Source organism: Ochotona curzoniae, unplaced genomic scaffold (genome assembly GCF_017591425.1).
Source record: "Ochotona curzoniae isolate NIBS_2020 unplaced genomic scaffold, NIBS_Ocur_1.0 contig_2294, whole genome shotgun sequence".
In the NCBI taxonomy this organism is placed as follows: Eukaryota; Metazoa; Chordata; class Mammalia; order Lagomorpha; family Ochotonidae; genus Ochotona; species Ochotona curzoniae.
Genome location: NW_024465405.1, coordinates 3,137,405 through 3,163,815, shown reverse-complemented (window position 1 = coordinate 3,163,815; position 26,411 = coordinate 3,137,405). Strand labels below are relative to the sequence as shown.

The 26,411-nt window shown below is 59.3% G+C and overlaps 1 protein-coding gene and 1 long non-coding RNA gene across 2 annotated transcripts; one reads left to right on the top strand and one right to left on the bottom strand.

The window, feature by feature from the left end:
* Nucleotides 1-831: 831 nt before the first annotated feature.
* Nucleotides 832-25,027, top strand: LOC121151125. The gene is made up of 4 exons (XR_005883123.1): nt 832-1,262; nt 9,633-9,638; nt 10,015-10,017; nt 25,017-25,027. It is a non-coding gene; the product is annotated as an uncharacterized LOC121151125 (long non-coding RNA).
* Nucleotides 1,248-12,308, bottom strand: SH3BP4 (SH3 domain binding protein 4). The gene is made up of 4 exons (XM_040972345.1): nt 12,086-12,308; nt 7,096-9,449; nt 2,498-2,686; nt 1,248-1,758 (listed from the first exon to the last, which is right to left on the bottom strand). The coding sequence occupies exons 1-4, from the start codon at nt 12,201-12,203 to the stop codon at nt 1,534-1,536; spliced, it is 2,886 nt and encodes a 961-aa protein (XP_040828279.1). The 5' UTR covers nt 12,204-12,308; the 3' UTR covers nt 1,248-1,533.
* Nucleotides 25,028-26,411: the final 1,384 nt, after the last annotated feature.

Sequence of the window (26,411 nt, the reverse complement as noted above, 5' to 3'; positions counted from 1 at the left end):
CTGCAACTTTCGTAGAATTTGATTTGTGCTACAAGAAGAGTTGCATAGGAAACTATGTAAAGCCCCTGAGGAGAAACATTGGTGGTTTAAGGTGCGACTGGTTTTGCTTTTTCTTTGGGGACCAGGTGAGAGGGTGCGTCTTGGGAGCAGTGTGGCGGAGGGTGGGGAGTGTCATGTCTGGAATCTTCCGTGCCAGGGTGGGTGGTTCCGGGACAGTGTCTTAGCCCTGCACAGGGAATGCTTCCACTGGACCAGGAGATGCACGTATTTTGAGGCCGTATTTTAGCAAATGAGATTCAGGAACCCCAGTTGGGGTCACTGTGCCCTGGACAAGCACACGGCATTTCCAGGCATATCTCGGGTGTCTTCCTCCGTGCACCTGCCGGGCATCACTTCTGCCTCTTGCTCTTTCCACAGGCACCTCAAGCACAAGCAGGTGCAAGGTTCAGCCCAGCAGGCTCCAAGCTGACCTGCCCACCATGCAGCAGCCCTTCCCAGAGGCCCCTGCTTCTCCGTGGGGATGCACTCTCAGGGGATGCTCGCCCGGCTCAGGTGATGTTTACAGATGGTGGTACTTTCAGGGACACGTGAGGGGGGGAGCAGCTGAACTGGGATGACACCCGGGGTGGAGGGCGGCAAACATGGCTGGCACGTTGGTGCATCAGCATGCGATGACACCCGGGGTTAGCCAGGACACCTGTCGGGGCCTGCCATGAGTAGGAAGCCACCAGGGCTTGCACTAAGCCACCTCCATTGGGTGTGGGGGAAGTAGTGCCTGGCCCCCGAGGGGGAGAACAGTGCCCTGGCCTTCTGGCGCCACGTGGGTCCCAGGTCTCAGGCTGTTGCTTCCTGCGTGTTTGGCGGGGCCACCTTAGGTTGGCTGATCACTCACGCGGGAGCCGAGATCTCGCTGAAGTGGTCACTGAGCAGAGGGGGAGGCCCAGACCAGAGCGGGGGGCAGGGCCCGTGCTCTCAGAATAGAGGGACATGACTGCACCCCGAACCTCTTCTCAGGGGCTCATGGGGCGCAGTCCGTCCAGCACACCCACAGGTGTCGGCTTGTGCTAGGGGTGGGGCTGAAATGCAGAGTGTGGCCATGACCTGGACTGCCCAGTGGCCCTTAAATACCTATATACACCTGTCACATAATTTAAAAAGGCCTTTTGGACAACATAAAAATCAACAGCATCTGCCCCTGATTTTTTTTTAAAACCTTTATGATCTATTAAAAAAAAAAAACAAAAATGGACACCACCTTTCTTGTTTGTGTCCCCCTCCCCACAGTCATTAAAAAAAAAAAACAAAAAAAAATGAATTTCCATTTAAATTTACACCAAACAGATAGAAAGCTATTTGATTGGCAATGACCTGCAGTATAAAACCCCCTGGGGCCGTCCCAGGAGAGAGGCGGGGAGCAGGGCGGTCCTGGGTGTGTCTGAGTCTCCCCAAGACCCCCAGCTGCAGCTCCATGGTAACGACTGCTCAGGCTCCCAGGACCCCGGGGCGGGCAGGGCTGGCACAGGAGGGCACCGCTCAGATGACCAGGTCCTCGGGGTCTGTGGGGCTGAAGGCGGCCGCCCTGAGCACGTCCAGGGAGTTGACCAGGATGAGGGTGCCCGTGAGGTGCTTCCAGCGCTTGGTGATGGGGTTCCTCATCCTGTCCAGGCCCGTGTGCAGCTCCTGGATGACGTCGCGGTAGCTGTCCCCGACCTGCTGGCTCCAGGTGAGCAGGAAGTCATACGCGGGTTTCCACATGGCCTGGGTGGAGGGGGAACGAGTTAGGGCACGGAGCGCCTTACCTGCACTCTTCCTGGGGAAGCACGGACCCCAGAGAGGTCCTGCTAGGTCCTCGCTCCGGCTCCCGACCCCGGCTTTCTGCCAACGTGCACCCTCGGAGGCAGCTCAAGCAATCGCAGCAGCATTCCTTTTTATGAATTATTTATTTCAAAAGCAGAGAAAGAGTGGCCTACTCCCCAAATAACCGTATTGGAGGAGCTGGGTAGGTCCGAGCCAGGAGCCAGGAGCTTCTGGGCCACGTGGGTGCAGGGACCCAGCCATGTGTGCCATGCCCAGCTGCTTTCCATGCACGCCAGCAGCGAGCAGGACCGGAAGTGGAGCAGCATGTCTGTGACATGCTCACAGCACTCGGCAGTGGTATTGTTCTAGAAACCCGAGTGCACACTTCCTCAGCAAGGCCTCAGCCAGCCTGGCTGGGGAGGACACAGGGTCCTGGGGGCTCTGAGGATGCCACAGCCTCTCTTGCAGGAGACAGCTCAAGGTGGAATTACTGGGGACAGGTGACCTGCAATCCTGGCTAATGCAGGACCGGCCTTGTTATCTTTAGTACCCAGGCCCCCAACTCACAGCCCCGTCCCCTGACCATCACTTGTCACCTCACTTCACCCACTCAGGCATGCCATGGGGTGACCCTTCCCTGCTGCCCCCGGGTGGTTGGGCTGAGGGAGCCCCTCGAAGCCAGGCAGCACTGCTCACCTACCTCACTGTCCACCACCCCGTTCCTGTCCCGGTGGGGAGACTCGTACGCATCCATCTGCTGCCTGGAGACCTTGGCCAGCTTCTCGGCCAGTTCCCGCCAGCGCTGGGCCACCTCGACAGCCGTGGTCAGGAGCACAAAGTCCTGGATGAGCCGGACCACCAGCCCTTGGCAGTCCATCTTCAGTAAGGCCTGAGCGGAGGAAAAGGCATGGTGTGAGGCAGGGCAGGACCGTACTGGCCTCCTGGGATCCCCGCTGCCCCCGACCCCGAGAGCCCCAAGGCCTGGCAGCCAGGCCTGAGCTCCACCTGGTGCTGCACCTAGTGGGGAGGGAGGATGTGGAGGAATTCTGGGCCGGAGGGCAGCCGCGTCCCAAGTTCATGTCCCTCTGGAACCTTAGGGTCTTGTGAAAGCAACTGGTTAGGATGAAGATGTGCAGGACTGAGCGCAACAGGAAGAGGACATGGAGACGCTGAGGGCTGAGAGTGGACGCGCAGACTGGATGGGACGGGATGGCAAAGGGCAAGGCGGGCTGGCACCGGAGTGGGGGAGACACATGGAGGGGGCAGAGGGACAGGACCTGCAGCTGAGGGTCAGAGCAGCGGGCATCCAGAAGGTACAAGAAGCCCCGCCAGGCAGCCCAGTGATGACCACACGGCCGGAGAGGATCCCAGGGTCAGCCCTCCTGGGACAGGCCCCACCCTCAGTGGAACTGCACTTTTGGTAAAGCTGCAAGGACTGACATGGAGCCTCCGGGGCACAAGGACGGACCAGCAAGGGCAGGGATGCCTGGCTCCTGGAGGGAGGGCACACCAGCCCAGACTGCCCTGCAGGGAAGTGTTGGGTCCACAGTCCTCCCACCTGGAGGCAGAGGCTGAATCAGACTGGCATGAGCATGGCTCAGCTTTGGTGTGCAGCTCCATTTCTAGGTGAAAACTACGATTCTCTCCTGGCATGTGCGGGTGAAACCCTCCGGTGCCTGGGGGCACCAAGTTCAGAGCATAAAGACCTGAGGAACAGGCCCTGCCTGGACCCTACCCGGGGAGCCACGCGGGCCTGCCCAACCCTCCTGGGGCAGCCACACGGGCCTGCCCGATCCCTCCCGGGGAGCCACACGGGCCTGCCCGATCCCTCCCGGGGAGCCACGTGGCAGAGAATGAATAGAGGCTGAACGTCCGATGCCAGTGGCTCCCTCCCATGGGCCACACCCTCCACTGAGCTGAGCCGTGTGCTGCTTTCCTACAAAGCTGCCCGCAGTGCCCATGGTGGCAGTCCGTTGTTTTTCTACAGAGAGTAAATTGGGTACTCCCCGGTTTTTAGTGACAGGTTGAACTCCCGTTGGGAGCCCCAGGCTCTGGGGAGCTGCTCCCCGTAGCCTCCTGGGTGATTGCTAGGCACACCCAGACACATAGAGGTGCACTAGAAAGTGCCATGATGAGCCTGGCTGGGATGAGGTTCATCTGAGGGAACTTTGACAGGTTGGGGTGACCACACTGTGTGGACGAGGGAGAGGCCCCCAACTCTGGATGGGGGCTAACAGCAGCCACACACAACACGTAGAGACTGGGGGTTTGGCTGCATGTTTTACCAGCTTTCACTGTCACCACACTGGGACACTGGGAGGAGGGCGCACAGCTGGGGCAGGTGCCTGGCCAGCACCTGGACACCCAGGCCCCCAGGGCACTGCCTGGGTTTGATTATTTCTGGCTGCTGCTTCAGCTTCCTGCTGGGAGGCTCAGTACAGGAGCCAGTCACTATGTGGCACCTAGATGGCCTGACCCTCCGGCCACTGACTGCTGGCTCTGGATTGGAAGTGGGGGTGACAGCCAAGGGGCTGCTTGCACTGACTTGCCAGGTGTCCCCAGCCCAGTAGCACTGCCCAGGAGGAACAGCCTGCTAGCTTCCTGGGAAGGGGTGGGTGAGGGGTGAGAGTCAGTTCTGCTCTCCCACGGGCGGGGGTGGTGGTGCTGACTTGGCCTCTGAGTGGCTCATAGACTGCGGGAAGCGGACAAGGGGTGGGGCACACACATCAGGTCAACTTGGGCGCAAAGCCCACCCATCAAACCTTCCCTCCAACACTGAGCCCCCTCAGATCAGTCCTACACGAAACAGGAGCATCGGCCTGCAGGGCCTGCCAACCCTGGCCTCCTGCTGGGTCTTGGCCAGCTCCACACTCTAGCCCACTGCCCCGGTGATGCCAGCGACTGGCTGAGGCCCTGCCTGCGGCCACTGCTCCCGCCGGCATGCACTCACACACCTCCATTCATGCACCGGAGCCCCAGTGTTCATGTGTCAGGTCCACCGACAGCAGTAGTGAGACACACACACACACCATCTGTGAGGACGGTCACGTGGGGCGAGGTGCTGGACCAACAGGACACGCGGCTGCAGAGGTGGCAGCACTGGCAGGAGAGGAAGCCTTGTCCCAGCAGAGGGGGGCAGGGTGGGCTGGCTTAGAGGCGGCCAGCATGGTGGGGGAGTCAGGAGCTGTCCCAGGGCCTGAGGGGCAGGGAAGGAGTCACCCCTCTGAAGGCAGGAAAGACAGAAAATTCACTTGTTGGGGCTCCTTGTCCTTCCTGACCAACCCCCCCCGCATGCCTGCTGTTGGAACCCTCCCCTTTCCAGCTCATCTGAGCGGGGATTCCAAACCCGGGAGCCTGACAGGTGGCACGGGTGATCTGAAAGCTGGCATGTGGGTGTGCGGCAGGGGTGGGGGAAGGAAGGGTTGGACAGAGCGCAGTTTCCAGGACCCCAACTCCTCTGCTATGGTCTAGTGGCTGGAGATGTGGCAATTCCCAAACCACCTGCCCTGAGACGGTCAGGGGAGCAGTGACACGGTGTCACCAAGGACCACAAGCTGGCTTAGAAGCCTCCAGGTCCAGCTGCGACCCAGGTCAGTCCCACTTCCTCCTCTAGGGCCCCCATCCTTCCTGTGCACTGCAGGAGGGGGACAGAAAGGACTTCCCCCAGGAGTCCGCTCGCTGACACATGGGTGTGCAGAAGCCGCTGGCTCTGCTGCAGGTGAGGGCTCTCAGGTCCTGTCCTGTGCCCAGTCAGCTAGCACTCAGCTGCAGGCAGAGCCCAATCCACTCCAGCCAAGGCCCTGGAAAGCACAGGCTGTGGTGGCCCCGGGCCAGCAGCTCCGCCACGGGGAGCTCACACTCTGCCTCCCTGGACCATCACGCTTTGGGGAAGGAAGCAACAGGTGTTGTCCCTGGAGATGAGCCAACCGAGGGTCCAGGGACGGCCCTGAGGGCTGGCTCTCTACTGTGGCTGCTGCCACGCAGGTTCCTAGGGACCCCGGGTGGTGAGGCTGCCCTTCTAGACCACCACCTGTTCCACATCCCCATGCCTGCCCAGGGAGACCGCAGGCTGTTGTCTGCTCATGTTCCTGTCGGTCACCAGCCACACACACTCTGTGTACACAGTGGCACCGGGTGTGTGCAGGGTGCCAGCCTTGCCCACACACCTGGGTCGACTCCCAGGCAGCCCTGGCTCCTGTGGTCTGAGAGGCACTGGCATAGAAGGGCAGGTACTGGGTAGAGGGAGGGAGGGGATGAGAGTGTGGGCATGGAGTTGCTGCCTGGGGTCGGTGGGACAGGACGGGACAGTGTCTGAAATGCTGCGAGGGTTTCCCCAGGAAGCACTGGAACCAGTGGTGGCCCCAACCAGGAGCTTAGGAGCAGAATCTGCTGCCCTGGGAGACGGTGGACGGACAGCAGGTGTGCTGCAGGTTCCCGCAGGGATGCGAGGTCAGGCGCAGGACGGAGCTGCTCAGGGACACGCTACATTCAGAGCTCGAGCTGCCGGGAAGTGGGGAGTGTCTAGGACGGGCAGTGCGTAGCCTAGAGTGTGACGTGTCACCTCCTGCTTCTTAGAATTCTAACTCCCCGCTGTGTTGTCCTCATTCCCGGCTCAACACCCACAGCGTGGGAAGAGAATACGGCCATGAAGTTGCTGTTATTGGAGGCTCCGAGGAGAACGCATGACCAATAAAGCCGGGCCCTGGGGTGGGGTTTCTAAATGAAAACTTGTAGTCCCGGACCCTATTGAGAATGTGGTAAGGGGCAGATCTCACCCCAAGAGTGCTGTCCCTGGGTGTACCTGCTGCCGCCCCAGGTCCCTGCTGAGCTGGGAGCTCCCAAGGAGGGGAGAGAGGCGTGGACTGCCCCACAGGAGTTCCTGGAATCAAACACACACACTCCCACCCTACACAGGAGCCCACTCTGACCTTGCTTGTGGACGCTGGGGGGCTGAGCAGCAGCTACGGACCAGCCTAGGGCTAAATGCACCCAGGGGCAGCCTGGGCAGCAGCGGCAGCCCCGCCAGGCACTCGCCATCATGAGCTCCTTGTGGTCAGTGCAGCCCCGGGCAGCAGCCGCAGCCCCGCAGCCCCGCCAGGCACTCGCCATCATGAGCTCCTTGTGGTCAGTGCAGCCCCGGGCAGCAGCGGCAACCCCGCCGGGCACTCACCATCATGAGCTCCTTGTGGTCAGTGCAGCCCCGGGCAGCAGCCGCAGCCCCGCCAGGCACTCACCATCATGAGCTCCTTGTGGTCAGTGCAGCCCCGGGCAGCAGCCGCAGCCCCGCCGGGCACTCACCATCATGAGCTCCTTCTGGAAGGACTTGCGATCCTTGTTCTCGGAGTTGTTGCAGTCCTCCTTGAGCTTCTCCAGCACCGAGGCCACGCGCTCAGGCTCGCTGTCCAGCTCGGCCCGGCAGAAGCAGGTGAGCGGCAGGTCAGCGTAGCCCAGGGCGTCTGCAAAGGCGCGCCAGCTGCTGATGTTCTCCATGAGCAGGGTGCGCACCGAGGCGTAGATGTAGGTGAGGAACTTGCACGGCCGCAGGATCTGCTCCAGCAGCACCGCCGTGCTCAGCTCGGGCCCCGAGACCAGGCCCGGCTGGCCCTTGCCCAGCACCAGCACGTTCTTGGCATGCACCAGGCCCACCCGACCCTGGTAGTAGCCGATGTACCACTCCTTGGTCCACAGCTGGCCCTTGAGCCGCACGCGCTCCTCGCTGAGCAGGGCCACCACGTCGCCCTTCCGGTATTCCAGCAGGTAGTGGTTCTTGCTCTGTCGTACCACCGTCTTGAGCAGCTTGCCCAGCTTGAGGCTGGACACAGGGCGGTCCTGGAAGGTGGGGTACTTGGTGGTGGCGGCAGCCAACGGGGACAGGATGATCTTGCCCACCTCATTCTTCTTGAGAAAACGCCGGGGCCCCGACGGCTTGACGGCGCCCTTGGGTGGCGGGGGTGGCGTCTGCACGCAGAACTGCGTCAGGATGGCCTCCTGGTCATCCTTGAGCTGCACTCGCAGCGTGAAGTCTGACAGCTCGCCGGGGTTCTGCGAGGCAATGGGGAAGACAAGCCGGCTCACCCGGCCCAGCTTCATCTGGAAGCCCCGCACCACCTTGGCCTGCTCGCTGGCCTTGACCTCAAAGTTGGTCATGTTGGAGAACAGGCAGACGGTGAGGTCCTGAGGCCTGCACAGCGTGAACTGGTGCCTGCCCCACAGCTGCAGAGCCACGGGGGCGGGGCTGGGAGCCTGGCGGGTGACCTCGCTGACCAGGAGTGTCTTTGGGGCACAGTCGTGCCCGAAGACGGTCACCACCGTCTTGAAGGAGGGGTGGATGTGTTTGGGGCCGTAGAGGCCCACGGTGACCTTCTTGTGGATGAAGTCCCACACGGTGGCAGGGTAGAGGATGCTGGGGCCGTGGGCGACGATGGCCAGGTACATGCAGGGCTCCAGGCTGTCCAGCTGCACCTGGACTGTGTCCCCGTAGCTGTAGGCGAGGGGCAGGGCGGCGTAGGGGCCCTCCTTGGCATCGCTCCGCAGGCACTGCAGGCCCACGGTGCTCTTGCTGACGAGGTCGCTCTTCACCTCGGCCGAGACCTTCATCTCCAGCATGATGAAGGTCTTCACCTCCAGGTTGCTGAGCCGTACCTCCAGCACAGGGCTGATGCTGCTGCACCTGTCGCTGTTGAGCTCCAGGGGAGGGTCCAGCAGGGCCTTCATGGAGATCTGCTGTGTCTCCCCGGGCGCCACGTGGCCCTCCGGCACGTGGATGCTGATGCCGGTGTCGGGCAGCTGCACGGCGCCCCCGGAGCTATCCAGCCGGCACACGGTGCTCGTCTCCACGGCCTGCGTCTGGCCCCACCCCGGGCTCTGGCCGAGCAGATCCAGGTCGTGGCAAGAGCGGGCCAGCTTCCGGTGGTTCAGCCAGGCAGTTCGGAAGTCCTCCCGGCTCTGGAACTGCTCGGGGGCCGGGGACTTGAGGCCCGTGAAGAAGCCGGCGGAGGCGGGGGTGTCGGACTTGGCCTGTAGCACGGACAGTTCCGACAGGCTGTAGGAGCGCTTGCTGCGGAAGAAGGGGTTGTCCCGCCTGGCCGGCAGCTCTGCCTGCTGCCCGTTGGCGGCCGGGAGCTCGTCGAAGATGTTGCCAGTGCTGTTGGTGGTGGCAGAGCTGGATTCAGTGAAGGATGAGGCGCAGGGGTCAAAGAGCAGCAGATCCACCGCGCTCCTGGGGGTTGGCTCGTCCATGCCCGCTACGCTCCCGTCCAGGAACGGGTTTGTCTGGACTCCGTTCCAGAAGGGGTTGTTGCTGTGCGGCCTGCCCGGGCCTCTCTTGTCCTCAGCCCATGTGCCCAGCAGGTCCAGCTCCTGGGCCACCTCGTCAGGGCTGTCGGGCAGGTTGTCGATCATGCCACTGTCGCTCAGGGTAGAGCTGCGGTAGTTGAGAGGTTGAACGTAGGAGGCGGGGATGTAGCCCATCTCAGTGGTGTTGTGTGCGTACCACCACTCACCACCTGACGTGTCCAGCACGTACAGGTGGTCGCCCTTAGAAAACTTGAGCGTGGTGAAGTTGGTTGGGCAGTAGTCCCTGATGGCGACCACTTCCTTGGCATTTCCAAACGGCGTGGGGCTGTCGGCAAGCAAGGCACTGGGGGAAGGCACTGCACGGAACAGAGAGAAGCAGGTGAGGCAAGGCCTGGAGGAGCTGCTGGGCACTGCTGGCCAAAGCCCGGGTCGCGGCTCGCCTGCTCGAGGTGCCGCCCAGCCAGCGGTCTGCCGTGCCGTTGGCTCCCTTCCCGCCCAGACTGCCTTGGCCAGATGGAGGACCACGAAGAAGTGTCCAGCTGCGTGTCTACTCAACATGACTAGCACGTAACTCCACAGAACTGCTACCTGCTCTAGAGAGAGCCCGGCTCCGTCACATGTGTCCTGACTCAGCTGACAGTGCTGTGGGGGCTCAGAAGCTGTCCCCAAGGGCTCTGTCCCTCTGTTCATCATTGCTCTGCAATGTGCACATGGACCCTCCCTTGCTCCCCACTCCGACGCCCGGCCCCTTGGAGGGTCATGTTACTACTGAACAATTACTGACCACGTTAGCAAAATCCTAAGACCTCAGAAAGGGGGGAGTGGGTTAGTTTGGAGTTCTTGGCATTAAACTATTGATGGGACCAACACAACACTTGTAACGGCAACATGAAACCCCTCAGGGTCGGTGTTGTGGCACAGTGAGTTAAGCCACCTGCTCGCCATGTCCAAATCCCGTGAGTGGTAGCTCGAGCCCCAGCTGCTCCACTTTCGATCCAGCTCCCAGCCTGTGCACCTGCGAAAGCAGCATACGATGGCCTTAGTGGTTTGGGAAGGCCCAGGGTGTCCTGCGGATAGACCCTGTGAGCCTGCGATGATGGGTCAAGCAGCTGTGAGCCTGCCACCACGTGAGGCACCCAGTCTGCTCCATGTCTGCATCTAAATAAAAGGGACAAAAGTTCCCTGGCACCTGCTTTGGCCCTGGTTGCGTGGACCCAGCCGTGGGTACACCTTTTGCTGGGTGACTGCCCATCTTCCACAGCAGCCACCAGGGAGGAGCCACACTCACGCTGCCAGAGGCAGGGCTGGGACCCACCCTGGCTGTGCTGTTCTAGTGTCCAGTCACAAGCAAAACACATGATATGCAAGGCAAGGGATGGGAGTGAAAAACAAAGTAAAGAAAAAATGTTTTTAAGGCATGTATAGTTCAAAGTTTCCCTCCAGGGCTTCACTATTTGAGTCGGCTGACTGTGTGAGGGAGGAAGTTAGAAATGAGTCTGTGTGTGAGAGGGGCCTAAGCAGAACCGAGGCACAGCGGAAGCTTCTGGGAGACAGCCGGGTCGTTCACCCCACAAAGTCCTGCCCAGACCCCTGACCTTAGGAGGTCCAGCCTCCCCTCCTCGCCAGGAGAACCCTCTCAGTCCAGCATGACTTGGGGGACCCAGCCCAAGGAAGGCACCCCGGGCAGGGAAGCTCCTCTGCCCAGTGCCAGGCTAGTCACCCAGTCGGCTAGCACTCAACTCACACTCCCTCTGTCCTGGAGAAGAGGGTGGGGTGGGGGGAGGAGAACCGGGACCCACCCCCTTGGCAGCCCCTGTCTGAATACAGATGGTGCACTGAGCTCTCAGCTCTCCCCCTGAACCGCCAGCCTGGACTGCTGCGTGCAAGCTCTTCCCATTAAACAGTGTCACCTTGCTTTCTGCACCCCGAGCGGCCGGGCACCCGTGCTCAGGCTCTGACGGACGCCCTGCCATTACACCCTAACACCTTGCTGAACTCTCCCTGCCCCCCGTCTCATGTCCCAAGTCTTCCCTGCATGGAGACAAGAATGTGTCCTAGCACCTCCACTTAACAAAATGGGACAGCCCAAAAGGAGGAAAAGCTCAGGAATCTACGCAACCACAGCCTGAGTGATCCAGGAGCCACTACTGAGCACCCAAGGTGCAGGGTAGGATGCCGAGGGCCAGTGGGCACAGACAGGGGTGCTGAGAGCTGCCCACTGCTTCCAAAGGGTGCTCTGCAGCAAATCAGGCAAGAATTGGATCTGAGCTCCTTGGGGGTCTCTCCAGTACATGTCTTCCTCCTGGGCCAGTGCAGGGTCCAGGAAATGGGAGATGGGTTTCCTGCGGCCCGGCTGGCACAGTCAGCCAGAGGTTTGGTTTCTGTGATGACGCAGGGGGAGGATGTGGTGCGGGAGAGAGTCAGAGAGACTGGGCCTCAGGAGGGAGCGGTGGATGGGAGGAACAGGGGTGAGCCTTGGCCAAGTGCTCCCTCCCATTTCACTTTGTTTCCTTGCCACTTGTCTACTGGATGCCAAAACAAAGACCAAACAGAGACGCAATAAAGCTTGCTGGCCGCCCAAAAACCTTGTTAGAATCCCTCCAAAGTCACAGCCTAATTACACTGCCTGAATAATTCCTTTACAGTCATACTTTCAAAATTAAAAACCCAAAGCAATTAAGCTTTGCACGAGCTGGGAATGCAAATGAGCACTTGGCACTAGCAGACAGAGGGGTCCAAGCCCTCCTTTTGGAAGACAAGCAGGAAGACATTTCACTCCAAGGCCAGGCATGTCCAGCGGCCAACAGCCTCCTGCCCGTGGGGACCACTGGCAGGCGGGCAGTCCTGTGGCTCTGTCAGCCAGCAGGCACTCCAGCACATGGAGGCGCTCCTCATGCCATCAAATGCCAGGAAGTCCCCGTCCAGTTCCGTGGCCGTTCCGTCTCCCCCAGCCATCTCCCTCTCCCTGCCCACTGCTCCTCCCCCGGCTCACCTTTGACGTCACTGAGGCTGGTCTCAGGGAGGCCGTCGCTCAGGTCCATCAGGGTCCCCTCGGACTTGCACCGCGGGAGGCCGCTGGAGTTGGCCGCTCGAATCCGCTGGGCCGCCATCTCGGTCTCCTCTGGGGCCAGCTGCTAGGGGACCATGCCTCCTCTGCCTGGTACTCCAGCAGGGTTGAGATGTCTGTGTCAGGCACCTGCTCTGCACGGTGACGTCAGCCTGGCTGAGGGCTTGGCCCTGAGAGGGAGGGGAGAGAAGGGCAGGAGTGTTTATTGAGCAAAGGGAACCTGGCTTAGGCAGTCAAGTTGTGGGAAGGGTGAGCCTCTTCCAAGGCTTTCCAGAGATGCAAGCCCTGGACAGTGGAATGGTGGGCGCTGCTGGCACCTGGCCTGTCCATTCACCACAGAGGGACAGACCATGGGACGGTCCCAAGGTCTGCGGGGCTGCTTGGAAGACATGTTCCCACCCACATCCCCAGGAGGCCCCATGGTCAAAAACACCACAGTGTAACCCATGCACATGAACCAATGGCCGACCTCTCGACCCCCATGTTGCTTCCCAGCCTGAGAGGGTTCCCTGTAGAGCCTGTTGCAGAGCCACTGAACACATGACATCCACCACAAATGTGGCATGTCCTCTCTGCTGTGACCCACAGACAGGAAGTCCCGAGCTCAGGTTGGGGACTCAGCACTCCCAACGTGAGCACACAGTGAGGCCAGCAGGACAGGCCTCATTAGGAATCCCACCGACAAGTCCTCACTCCCCAGCCACTGCATCTCACTGTGTTCGGCCTGCGGAGCTTGGTTACGGAAGGACACAGGACAAGAAGTAGCTGTGGTAAAACCGCTGGCGGGGGAGGAGGCGTTTCCTCCCTTGGGCCTAGTGCGATGGCTCATGGCTAAACTTACACCTGCAAGACGGAATATGGTCCCAAATGGTCGCCAGTTTGTGCCCAGCTGCTCTACTTCCCATCTAGCTCCCTGCCTGCCTGTGGCCTGGGAAAGCAGTAGAGGATGGCCCAAAAGCTTGAGACCCTGCACCCAAGTGGGAGACCTGGACGAAGCTCCTGATCGGCTCAGTTCTGGCCGTAACAGCCACTTGGGGAGTGAACCAACAGATGGAAGATCTTTTTCTCTGTCTCTCCTTCTCTCCACAAATCTGCCTTTCCAATAAAAATAATGCTTAAAAAAAAAAAAGGTTACACCCTGAGACCCACACATGTAATCCTCCCCCTGGACTTGCACTCCAAGGTCTCCCTGGGGGCCGGGTGCACACCAGGGCTGACACTGCTGCCTCATGTGGGTCAGCACTTAGCCAGGTGACCACACTGCAGGGACAGGGGAGGTACTGGGGGAGGGGCTCTCCTGAGGTGGCAGCAGGGACTGCACCTCCTCCTCCAGCCCTCTCCCCACCCCTTGTTCCTGGTTCCAGCTGGGACACATTCATCAGAGGCCTTGTACTCCCCCTCCCCTACCTCTTCCAATCAGGCTGGGAGTGCAGGGGGAGTGTGCGGCTGAGCACCTGGGTCTGCAGGCCCACAGGCCCCAGGTCTTGGATGCAGCCATCGCTCCAGGGCACTGTGGCTAACTGCTCACTGCTGACCAAGTGGATAGAAACTGTGCGATCTTCAGGATCCTTTCCCGGAGAAAATCAACAGAGAGGGGATTCCAGCGAGTGGGCGGAAGTGGACAGGGTTAAGACAGTGCCAAGCCCATAGCCTGTCTGCCCAGTAGACATTTCCTGCCTGAGACCCCTGTGGTGGCCTGTGGGGAAGGGAAGCAGCAGACACCAGAGGGGGAGGTACAGTCAGGAGGTGCCAGCCAGCCCTGGGAGCTGGAGGGGCAGGGCTTCCCGCACCCCCTGCCCTCACCAGAGGAAGGATGGTGCAGGCTGCAGCTTTCTAGGAGTGCTGCTGCCAATCACCCAGAGTGTCCCACCCACCGATGGGAGAGCTGCCTCCTCCTGGGTGCCAATCACCCAGTGTCCCGCCCACGGGATGGGAGTTCTGCCTCTCAGCCTCCCTTTGGGAACCCTGATTCCTGCTCAGAGCCAACAGAAGTGACTTTGAGGCAGGTTGAAGACCCCCTGAATGTGCAAAAAACTGGCATCACCACAGAGCTTTAGGGTGGTTGCGCCCCCGTGGGGCTCTCAGCATGGCCTTGCCTATGCTGTACCTCCTGCGCCAAGGGCCTTACCCACCCACTGGACCCCAGCCCAGTTCCTTGTCCCAGAGGAGCCCAGGCAGCTCTGACTCAGACAAGGCAGGGGCTGCAGGTACCACCAGGCCTGGGCGCCGAAGAGCTCCGCTCAGGTTAGAGACTGTGGGAGGTGCTGGTGGCTCTGGCTAGAGATGGGCAATGCCATCTTTCTGGAACAGCATGGATACAGTTTAGGAGAGCAGCCGCCAAGGTAGGGGCAGGTGGAAGTAGGAACATCCGGGAACCATTCAGCTGACCGCAGCTTCCTTGGCAATGGCAGGGAGCAGCGGCATCTCCAGTTGGGTGGTGGGGGCTGGGAGGACAGGGGGAGTAGCCGGGCTGCCAGGGTCAATACTGAGGAGGAGACACGGCCACCACCTCAATCTGTTCCCTCTGCTAAACTCCTCTCAGGTCAGTTTAGGGGGCTCCCCTGGCTACCTGTGGCCACAACTTCCCAGTCTCTCTCCAATGGATCCCTGGCTTCCCCCACTGGGTCTCCTGCACCGGCTGTGCCAGGACCACTACAGAACCACCCCAGTGGACCCTGAGATGAGAGCAGGCACCATGACCTACAGGTTGAAGAGGGTCACACAGCCATGCTCCCCGCTGAGCCTGCCCCAGCCCCCCCAGGGCGTCCTTCCAGGAAGCCTTTGGGTTCCTGTCTCCGCCCAGCACGCATTACCCTGCAGCTCCGTAACTGTCTGCTGCTCGCTGCCCCGCAGAACGCCACGTCTAACTCAGCCAGCCCTGGCACACAACCCTCCCCGAGCCGGTTCTCACAGGGCCTCCAGGCTCCTGGCTCCTGGCCCTCCGCCCCAGCCAATCGCCGAGCTGTTAGCTGCACGGGCCGGGCACCTTCCGCATCTGCCCTTCTCATTCACCTCGGATCAGAACAGCGTAACCCTCACAGGGCTTCCAGGAAAAACCTCATCTCTGCCTGTCCTCTCTCCTGGCTCTGCCCATCTCCCCCTGGCATTGCGAAGTGCCAGAGTAACCTGTTGCTGGCCTCACATCTCCAAGTCACGGGGGGGCCTGGGTGCCACCCCTGGTTTGGGCCTCCCCATGTGTGGCCACATTTAAAGCACCTCTAACACCTGGAGTGGTGGCCGGGCCTGTGGCAGGGCCACATGGCACCTGCTCGCTCGGTTGCTGGGTACAGAGTGCTCGATGAGGGAGCCCCAGGGCCACATGGCAGGTAGAGCCCTGCAAAGCAGCAGACACGTGACTCAGGCCCCTTCCTGCCCACTGAGCCTGGCCCTGCAATGGCTCATGGGCACCTAGAACCTTCTGGCTCTAAACCCAGTCCCTCGGGCTGGTGCTTGTCTAGGTCCTCGGCTCTGCCGTACCGGGCCAGGCCCTCACGCCCCTGTGCGTTCTACGCTCTGGAATGTAACCTGCGGCTGACCTCGCCGCAGCACCTCCAGCCCTCAGCTCAATTACAGTCATGGGCACCTTGGCACCGGGTCGGCTTGCGTCCAAGGCCACCCCTCAATTAGCAGGCAGACGCTGTCCTGGACTCCAAACCCTCCCTGGCCATGCATGTGTGCTGAGCGCTGCTTACGGCATCTCTGCTGTCTAACTGCATTGCCTACAGCACTGCCAAGCCCCTCTGGGCCTCCTGGTGGGGACCTGGGCCCCAGGACCTCCTGACCACAAGGCCGTTGCACACACTCTCCCCAGCCTGCTCAGGCATTCACCAGACTAGAACCCTCCGCCCCAGCACCTGGGACAGGCCTCACTCTTGCTTCCTGCGCCATCTTTCTTACCCCACTCCCGCCCCTACTTATCTCCTGTGTCTGTCCTAGCCCTGGGACTTGCCTCAGCTCTCTCCCTCTGATATGAATGCAGGAATGACTCAGATCTGAACCAAGATGCACACCGTTTGGTGTCGACAGCCACACGCCCAGACAGGAGCCTGAGGGCTGACGGGACTCCAGTGTCCGTGCACGCTGGACCGGTCAGGGCTGCACTGTAGGCCGGACGTCGGTGGAACACAGCGCACTTAAGAAAGCCCAAGGAGAGGATCATCTCAGTGAGTGCAAAAACGCCTTAAAATCCAGGCACGCTTTTGCAGAATACACCGCTTTGGTGAATTACTGGAAGTGCCTTTGTGGATTTGGGAAATACCAGCTGGTTAGCTGGACACACCTGGACAGTCTGGCCAACCCCCGAGTCCACTCACCAGATCTCAGCAGCCACCTCTCCAGTGCAACCCTGCAGCTGGTTCCCCAAGTTGTGTGGTACCTGGAGCTGCAGGTAACAGCCCCAGGTCCTGCTGGGAGACGTGTGCAGTGGGGCAGGAACTGGCATGGGGGTGTCACGTGACTTACTCATAACCCCAAGTTTTTTTCCTCCCTTGTATAAAGGCAGATTCATGAGGCAAGAACAGATCCTGCTCCTGGCTCCTCCCAGGCCCTGGAGGGGGTGGCTGGCCTCCATCCGCACAGACCATGCTGCCGTGTGCAGGCAGCCAGTTCCCAGCGATGCCAGCTGCAAGCTTGGGAACCTGCACACCGGGCTCCAGGCCATGGTTGCCAACCTGCCTGTCCACCCTCTCCAGAATCTCAGGATATACTCGCACAGGCCTGTCCGCCAACAGACTGCCCTGAGGGATAATTCAACAGTAGCAAATCAAGTGAGAAACAAACAAACAAAAACCAGCATAAACGTGCCTGGTGCCTATCCGTGTGCACACCGACCTGGCGTGTTCTGGGGTGGCCATGACCAATGGGGTACACACGGCTGTAGGAGTGTGGCTTTGGGTCCCTCCCTCACCAGTTCCACTCATGCCTTCAGCTGACGCCTTCTTCACACTGATTATAATTGCGGAGTATCACGCGGGTGTTGTCAGAGCTCCTCCAGGCTAGAAAAAACAGTATGAGTTTCGGCCTGTGCCTTGTGCCCTGTCGCTAGCTTCCTGGGCCGGGTGCTAGCCCCATCCGCCTCTTCCACCTGCTCCCTTCAATGCCCAGACAGAAAGGTGCTCGACCCCAGAGTGCCCTCTCCCCAGCACACAGCTCTGGCTGTCCCCACGGAACATGGCCATGTGGGAGGTGACCTGGCTCTTCCAGAGGTGCTGAATAGACAACTGTGGGGTCCACACCCCAAACCCTCTCAAAGGCAAGCAACCACACCTGTGCATCTGGGCAACACCCCAAGTGCAGGGCAGCTGCACCCTCCTGCCCAGGCCAACTTCCAGAGCAGCTGGGAGACACCCACAATGGGGGGATGGAGAGGAGAGCCTGCACAGCAAAGCACCTGGGAAGGGAAGCTCGTCCCAGTGCCCACATGCAGGGTACTTCACTGGAGGGCAGGCTTCAGCTGGGGAGAGCCACCAGAGAGTCCACAGGGCGTAAGCTGGGTGACACAAGCAGGAAAGAAGAGCCACGTGCCCCAGGCCCAAGACAAGGGAAGTGGCACCTCAGCGAGTGTGCACTGACCTTGGGGAGGGAGGCTCTAGGCTTGGCACTGGGGACAGAAACACAGCACCAAGACAGCTGGGACAAAGAGGTGCCACGCGCCACGCCTGCCGGTAGCCAGCACTCACACTCCTGCCTGCTCTGTGTTCCTGGAGCTGACCTTTCACACCTTCCTACACACCGTGCACCCAGGCAAGCCCAGCTTGCACCTGTGCCTTGTTCTCCCCACGCCATCCTACGCTGGCCCCAAGGTGACCCGGCTGATAGGGACCTCTCTGGAGATCCACCCCGACCCTGAGCATCACAGCAGCAGCTCTGCTGCTTCTCCTAGCTCCTGCAGTAGTCTCAGTTCCTTGGCTGTGATACCCAGTAAGGCCCAGGCTGCCCTTGTGGCCAGCTGCAGGATGAGGGTGAGCTCCAGTCAGCACCAGGTGCAAAGCGGGGTACAGGGGGGGACCTTCCATCTCCTGTGTGAGCGTTAACTGGGGAAGCACATACCAGAAAAGGACCAGGCAGGACGGCAAGGGCCAGGCCCCGTGCTCTGTGGCCTCCTCCCGTCCTGTCCTCTGGCTGCTGCAACACAGAGTGAAACACGGCCCCATGTAGCCTCATGAATGCTCGGGGAGCAGAAGAGCTGGGAACGCATGTCATGATGGAGCTGTGCAGGCCTGCCTCTGCCCAACACACCAAGTCACATGTGCAGGCCAGCCCTGTGACCCAGCTGACGGCAGACGGACAGGACCATGTGACCAGTGCCAACCGCAAGTGCTCCAAGCTCTGGGCCCTGGGCCTCGGCTGGCAGTTATCTCTGAGGATGCTGGGCTGTGGCCAGTAGGCAAGGTTGTCCTTGGGACTCGAACACAAACCCAGGGCAGCTTGATGCCAGCACTGGGGGAGCCAACCCCAGGCATGACCGACCGTGAGACTGAAAGCACTGAGTCAGATGTAACCCTTCTTCTTAAACCAGCCCACTGCCATCAGCTTGACACTGCGTTGGAAGCTTTCTACCAGGAGTATGAGGGGTTGTAAGAACTCTGTGGGCTCTCAGAAGCCACTTCAGCACCTTTTCCCAGCTCACATCGGTTTGAAAGAATGGCTCTGTCGGTCTCCCTTGGATACCACTTGGCAGTGCAGCCCTGCCAAGCCCCGCTGACCTCACAGGTGGGGTACCTGAGGCTTGTTGGATGCTGGGTTTGCATGAGCCAGAAGGCACAAAGGTATATCTGGAGTTTAACCCTGCCTGAGTCACACCTGGCGTTCATGTCCAAGATGGGACTGGAACACCCTGGAGGGGCAGGAGCTGCCACGCTACGGTGGACACAGGTGGACAGCAGAGCCGAGCCACCCAACAGCCTGCATGAAAGCTGCTGGATGCACAGCTGGTCCGTGGTGTAGGGGGCAGCCAGTTCGGGGACAATGCCCATGTGGGGACACGGCACCCCAGACTATGGAAGAGGATGGCTTAGTTTCGCCCAGCGATAGACATGCACAAAAGAATCTTGACGCAGTCCCCAGGCTGCACGTGTGGGTTTCCACACTGAAGAGCAGTCATGTCCATGAATGACTCCTCAAGACAACGCAACAGGAGTCCAAGGCCAATCTGGACCTTGACATTCACCAGGGGAAAGAGGACTCTCGTCTCTCCTCTGTCCCTCCTCCCGGCAGGTGCACCTGCCCTTATGCCATCGCAGACATGAAGCCACCTAACAGAACAGGACAGTCACTCAACAAGGTACTGAGAAAAGTTAAAGCCACAAATTGTGCAATGAAACCGTGTTTCACTTTGTTGTTAACCATGCATGGCTGGGAGGCATCATTCGGTGCATGACTAAGGATGTCACTTGACATGCCTGTGTCCCACTGTGAGTCCCGGTCCCCCACTGTGTGCCAGTGCCTGGCTCGAGTCCTGGCTCCACTCCCGACTCCAGCTTCCTATCCAGAGACCGTTGGGATGACTCAGGTAGCTGAGCGCCCCTGCCACTCCCCTGTGGATCTTGGGTTGGGTTCTGACTTCTGGTTTCACCCTGACCCCTCCCAGCTATTAGGGCATTTGGAGAAAGAACCAGCGGCTGGGGTCTCTCTGTCTCACTACCTTTTAAATAAAACACACATCCATGGGCAGTGCTGTGGCATAGCATGTTAGACCTCTACCCTCAGCAATGGCATCCCATGTGGGTGCTGGTTCGAGTCCCAGCTATTCCACTTCTGAACCAGCAGGAGGATGATCCAAGTGCCTGGAGCCCAGCGCCCACATGGGCGACCCAGAGGAGGCTCCTGGCTCCCAGCTTCACATTTCCTCTGCGCTGGCTATTGCGGCCCTTCGTTGAGTGGACTAGAATATGGAAGACAGATTCAGCTCTGATTTTCTCTATATCTCTGCCTTTTAAATAAAAATATTTCATTTATTTAATCTGAGAGGCAGAGAAACAAGACAGAGAGAGGGAAAGACACAGAGCCTTTCTTCTGGTGGGGGCTGGGCCAGGCCCAAAGCAGCAACTTGCAATCTGTCTGGCCTTCCCTGTGGGCGGCAGGGTCCATCTTCCACTGTTCCCCGTGCGCATTAGCAGGGAGCTGGATCAGAAACAGGGCAGCCAGGACTCAAACCAGCTTACCCTGCTGCACTGTACAAATGAAAGCCTTTGAGTGTAGAATTCATAGTAAAAGAAGTGCATTTAAAACAGAACATGTATTTCACTGGGTGTCAGATGTACAAATATTTTCTATAAAACGGTCTTTTTCTCCCTACTTTCCACATTTTATAATTTAAAAAAGGTCCATTCTAGAGCATCCACACCCAACCCCGACATCGAGTCTCCATTCCTGCAGGTTCTGGTAACTCCACCAGGCACACGTCCAGGGGCTCCGAGTTCCCCTCCGCCAGTCAGGACTGCTCATCCTAACATGTAAAGGTGTCCTCGCTTCGCCTGCCTGGTGGCTCTACTACCTGGGAGCCAAGACTCGGAACACCTGACAAGAGGCAGAGGTGGGCCGGCAGCAGGCCTCCCATCCACTGAGTGCGGATGCCGCTGGCCATGCCTCGCTCAGCAGGTGTCCTCCCGCCCAGCGACAGGTGGTGTCACCACCGTTCTGTGGGCGCTCGCCCTGCACCCTGTGCTCATTCCGCCCACCCAGCAATGTCTCCGCGATACTGCCACATCCTTATAACTTCCCGCTCCCTCCCCACGTACGTGCTGCTGCTCAACTCCCTCACCGCATGTGCCCGTCTGCCGTGACGTCATCTTCACGGGATCCCACCGTGTGGAGCTGTGAGGGTCCCCGCCATCTGTCTGCCCACGCCCACAACAAGGACAGCCCTTAATTAACCGTGACAGCTTCGTCAGACTTGCCCATGTGGATGGTCTGGTGTCCACGCATCTTCTGACTTCACAGTCCCACCAGTTATTCTTATTTGTCTTCCTTCCAAATTAACTTGGAAAACAAGCCAAGAAGACATCTCACACCGCCTGACTCTCTGACAAGCACTTCTGCTGTGTTCTGCATGGTGCTGCTCCGCGAGTCTTCCTCCCAGCCCATCCTTCTTCCAGAAGACCCTACTGGATCTTCACTGGACTGGTGTTTGGCTTTGCTGCTTCCCAGAGGAGCACCCCAGTGGGGTTCGAGCCCCACTGTCCCACTTCTGGTTCCAGCTACCCGCAAAAGCACACCTTGAACAGCAGGTGGTGTCTCAGGACGTGGGTCCCCAACACCCACCTGGAAACCTGGAATGAGCTCTCAGCTCCTGGTTTCAGCCTGGCCCAGTCCCAGCTGCATGAGCACTGGGGTCGTGGACCAGTGGGTGGAAGAACTCTCATCCGCCTTTCACATAAACAAGCTTATTTAAACAAAACAAAAACAAGTCCCAGAGCAGTGCAGACCAGAGAACGATCAACTTCTCAAGCACTGAGGGAAAGTCAAGCTTTGCGAACTGTCACACACACACACACACACACACACACACACACACACACACACACCTCCGCCCTGGGTCCAACAGGCAACACAGAGCAAATGGGTGTGCTTGTGCTCTGGTGAAACTTTATTTATAAAAACATCAGCTGGGGGCCACAGTTTGTCTTTGTTGAAGCCACAGTTAGGAGCATGCGAAGCTCTGGCTGGCAGCTCAGAACCTGGCACCCCCCAGTCTCTGGCTGGGTCTCTCAGCACAAACATCTCACCACCTTGCAAACATCGCTTCCATGCAAAGTGGGAACAAGAAAGCACTTTTGATTTTGTTAAACAGTTTATGCATTTGAAAATCCGTGCGAGAGAAAGGATCTTTCAGTAAGGGTTCACTCCCCAAAGGGCCGTGACCTCCAGGGCTGAGCCAGGCTGAAGCCGGCAGCTTCTTCAGGATCTCCCATGTGGGCTCAAGCACTGGGACCATCCTCCACTACTTTCCTAGTCCCAGGCAGAGAGCTGGATGAGAAGCAGAGTAGCTGGGACCCAAAGTGGCACCCCTATGGTATGCTGGTGTGGCAGGCAGTGGCATTACTCATTATGCCCTAAAGCTGACCCCATAAAAACACTTTCTACAGTGCCTGGAGTATGACAGGTGCTGAGACTGGGGGGTGCTGGGGGCATGAGGATATCACACAGCTGTGGCACCAGGAGGGAGTGTCTTCTTCAAAATACCCCAGGAATACTGGGGGAAAAATCACTGATTTCTGTGTCAAGGCATTTCAAGTTCAGGCACTAGGATACAGTTTTACAGGAGTCAGATGGTGCAGGTGCGCTGAGGTGGCATTTGGTGGGCTCGCTGAGATGCCGCTTGGGATCCCATAACCCACATCAAGGTCCAACTCCACTCCTGGGGCTGCGAAGATCTGGGACCAGATCCGTCCCCTACTCACCACGTCCCCTGCTTGTGTGGCTGCCAAGGCTGCTTGGCACCCAGGCAGCGCCCTGTAAGAGGCAGCTCTGGGAAAAGGATGAGGCTCCTGAGCAGGATCTAGCCCTGTCCTGCTCACCATGAATTCCTCCAGCCTGAGTTGGAGGTTGGCAGGCACTTACAGCTGTGTACCCACAGCATGAGGTCACCTACCCTGCCCAGCTGCCTCTACGCTGCCCGCCCAACAGGCACCAGAGAGCCAGGGCTTCAGGACCATGTGACCAGCAACTCTGCCAAGAGCACTGTCCCACCCACAGGGAATGGCAGCAGAGGGCGAGGGTGGCTGAAGGCGAAACCAGCGGGCTGCTATCACTCTGGCTACTCCAAGAACTCTCCAAAGCATGGCCCCTTCCAGTGCGGCACACGCAGGTTGCACAGCACACCCCTTGCACTGGTCATGGAGCACAGCATCGAAGGCAAGCCCTGGACAGCAGTTCCCAGCCCCCCGTGGGGATAGAAGTCCAGCTGAGGGGACACAGAAGGTGCAGTGGACCAGAGGGAGAGATGGCTGTGCAGACAGGACAGGACCAGCAGGCAGCTAATGGACCAGGAGGCCTGTGGTTCCAGCTGACTCCCACCCTGGCATGACACTGTGAGCATCATATCTGGGGCTCCCGAATGCCTTCTGGTACAAACCCCATGTCACCCCCATCTGCGAGACTGGAGGGAAGGCCAGGGGATGCAGCAACGGTGTGGGGACTTGTAGCCTTGTGGTAATCAGATATGCATTGGTCCTGCAGCCAGTGAGATAAGCAGGCCCTGCGGTGGACAAGAGGCCCGCAGGCTGCACGTGTGACAGCGGCTCCGGCCCAAATCCCACACGGCCATCCTAGTAAAAGCTCAGAATTACATCTGGGTCTTCTTCCGTATCCGCAGGCCTGCCCCAGGGACTCAGCTGGGGAGGACCCAGTCAAGGAGTTAGGCTAACAGGCAGACGGGCCAGGTTCTTGATGCAATTTCTTTAAAAATGGACAAGATGCTGGCTTTTCCCCCAAGGCTGCAAGATCACAGTGTGAGTCCATTCCGAGTTCCCAAGTTCCTCATGAGACCAGCAGCCGACTGCTGGGCAGTTTCTCCAAGGTGAATCCTGCTTCTCTGAATTTCCACTTTCATCATAATAGCCAGGAAGTGTCTTTCAGAGAATGCCACCTGCTTATCTCCTCAAAGCCACCTTTGGCCAACGAGCCAACCTTCTCTCCTTGGAGCCTCCAATTTTATCACTGTGAGAACAGAAAGAGATCCCCATTGCACCATTCTGATGGCTTTGTTTCGAGCAAGCTAGACAAGATGATGGATTCTGCCATTCCCTAGCCCTGAAGAGTGTTGGCTCTCATTCTGCTCACCCAAACTGTGCTTAAAAGGCAGCACTTCCACCCTCCTCTCCTGCCTTTCCCTCTTGAAGTTGCCTCCTCCCTTGCTGACCACTGTGGCAGCAGGCTTCTGGCTTAGCACATCTCACTTTTCTCACTGAAACCATGAGCCAAGAACCAACGAGGTCTCCATGCTTTGCAACAAATCCTCCCTAGCATGTGTATGCATAAGACACGCCAGTGTTTGGAGTCAGGTGTGTGTGTGAGCTCTGGGAGAAAGCAGGTGGATCAGAGTAAGGGCCCCAGGCCAGCTAGCAGGGCAAACCCGCCTGTTTGGGCTCATGACCGGGGGTCATGACCGGGCTCATGACCGGGGGTGCCCACAGGGGCCAGGGCCTCTGCTTGGGCAACTCCATGTATCTTAGTTAACACACATGCCTATGGAGACACAAGAACAAGGGGACGGAAACAGCAGGCAATGCAGCAGTGTCTCTCAGCTCCCCCGGAAGAGCTTCAAGGAGTATGCCCTCAGCTGGTGTGACCTGGAAATGGGGCTGGCTCCTGGTCACACTCTGTGGCTTAATCACTGCCCAAGTGTGAGCAGGAAGGAGGCACCCTGGGGACCATGTGCAGAGGCCCTGGGTCTGCACTGTACCTGTTTCCTGCTTCTGGCCACCATCCCTCAGGATACCCCGAGCAGCATTCAGAAGCCATCAGAGTTCACGGACCATCTTCACACCCGCAGGCTGCCCTGTGAGTGGACATAAGGCCTGCACTCACCAGGCCCAGCCCCTAGGCTAGGAGTGATGGCTTTACTTAACAGCAGGGTCAGCTGTGTGACTGCAGCCAGACTGGGAGCTCCAGGACAGGATGCGGGCAGGATGGATCTGTCCTTGTGGCTGGCCAGTACCCCCTGCAGCCACACGGGGGGTCCTGGGCTGCTTCAGTGGCCTCAGGAACCTGCTGGTTTCTCGCAAGCACCGCTCATGTTCACGTTTTCATGTCTGCCCAGCACGGGTGCATGTTCTGGAACCCACAAGGGCAGCAGTGCATGGGGTCTCTCCGTAACTCAAATCAAGCAGCTGGCTCAGGGACACTCGGCAATCAGTACCACTGTTTTCAGCAGGTGCCTGGACGCTGAAGGAGAGGAGCAGCTGGGAGAGGAGCCAGGACCCAAAAAGTGTCAACAGCCATGGCATGGGTTGCCCTGTGAGTGGGGACTCCAGGTGCCTCAGCCCAGAAAGTGGAGGGGCATGCAGATGGGGAACCACAGAGGAGATACGGCCCTGGGGCAGGCACAGGATAGAAGTGGCTATGAGCATTTGAACTGGACTACCAGCCACCCCTAAAGCTGGCTGAGAATCCAGAGCAGTGCAGCCCCATTGACCCTTGAACTTCCAGACTATGAGGGGCTGCTGAGGGGCAGGGCATCTGCCTGCACTGCCTGCCTGGCCCTGGGGCAGCCCCGGCCAGAAGGCGGTCAGAGCCCCTGGGCTCAGATGGATGTGGGCAGGACCTGATATGGAGGAAGTAGGTAACAGAGGCAGCCTTCAGCTCAGGGTACTAGGAGGTTGCCTGTCTCCAGGTTTTGGAGGCACGCTGGGGTAGGAGCACCAAGGAGCAGGGTCTCCAACCTGCTAATCAGGGGTGGGGGTACCCCAGAAGATGAGGGAACCCCCAAAGCCAGCAGAACTTTGAGGAGACTCTGGCACTCACCCAACTGGCCAGGGCTCCGGTGGCAGGGCACATGGCAATCCCAGCAGCCACAGGCTCACCTGCAGAGAACACTCAGCCCTCAACTTCGGGGGACGTACTCTGTGCAAACTGCTGATACCCAGGAAACCCCAACAGGCACTGGGCTCTCCATGTGCCCTCCTGGGCAAGGCTCTGCCCAGCTAGACCAGAGCTGGGCTTCACGGTTGGGGGTGTGGAGGCCCGGCGACGAGTAACTCGTGACTTGGTTTTCCCGGCAGTTCTCCTGATTAACAGGCACTTGGAAAGGGACCCTGGAGCAAAGGGCACAGCCAGAAGCATCTCTCATCTGCCCCAGGAGCCTTTTCGGTGGTACAGAAACCCAGGAGGCGGGAGGGCACAGCCGAAGGTGCCCCTCCCTACAGCAGGTGTCTCCGTTCCCTGGCGCATTTTCCAGCAGTTCTCACCACCCGTCAGGCTGGCTCTTTCTGGCATGTTCTCTCTGGCCTCTAAGAAGCTATGTGGCCACTAAGGCACGGGACCTCCTTTCCCAGGAAAGCTGGGCCAGGGGTTGCAGCAGGGGGCTGCTTTCCTCAGCTCACAAACGCCCAGCTGCCCGCTGCCTGCCCAGTACACCGCCCCCTTCCTCCCTAGGTGTCCCCCCACTGTCCTGTGTCCCCAGCCTACCTTGTCTTGCTCTTCACACGGGGGCATCCTCCTGGGGGTGGCAGGGAGGAGAGGGGAAGGAGTTTGGCCACTTGGGGCTGCACTAAAGGCAGTCCAGCTGATGGCCAAAGCCAACATCTGGGTG

Bases quoted from the DNA above. Each gene is read 5' to 3' on its own strand.
- SH3BP4 (XM_040972345.1), bottom strand. From the start codon at position 12,203: ATGGCGGCCCAGCGGATTCGAGCGGCCAACTCCAGCGGCCTCCCGCGG. The intron at 9,450-12,085 runs GTGAGCCGGGGG...TGTTCCGTGCAG, and splicing joins CAGCCTCAGTGACGTCAAAG to TGCCTTCCCCCAGTGCCTTG. The intron at 1,759-2,497 runs GTAGGTGAGCAG...CCCTCCACCCAG, and splicing joins ACGGGGTGGTGGACAGTGAG to GCCATGTGGAAACCCGCGTA.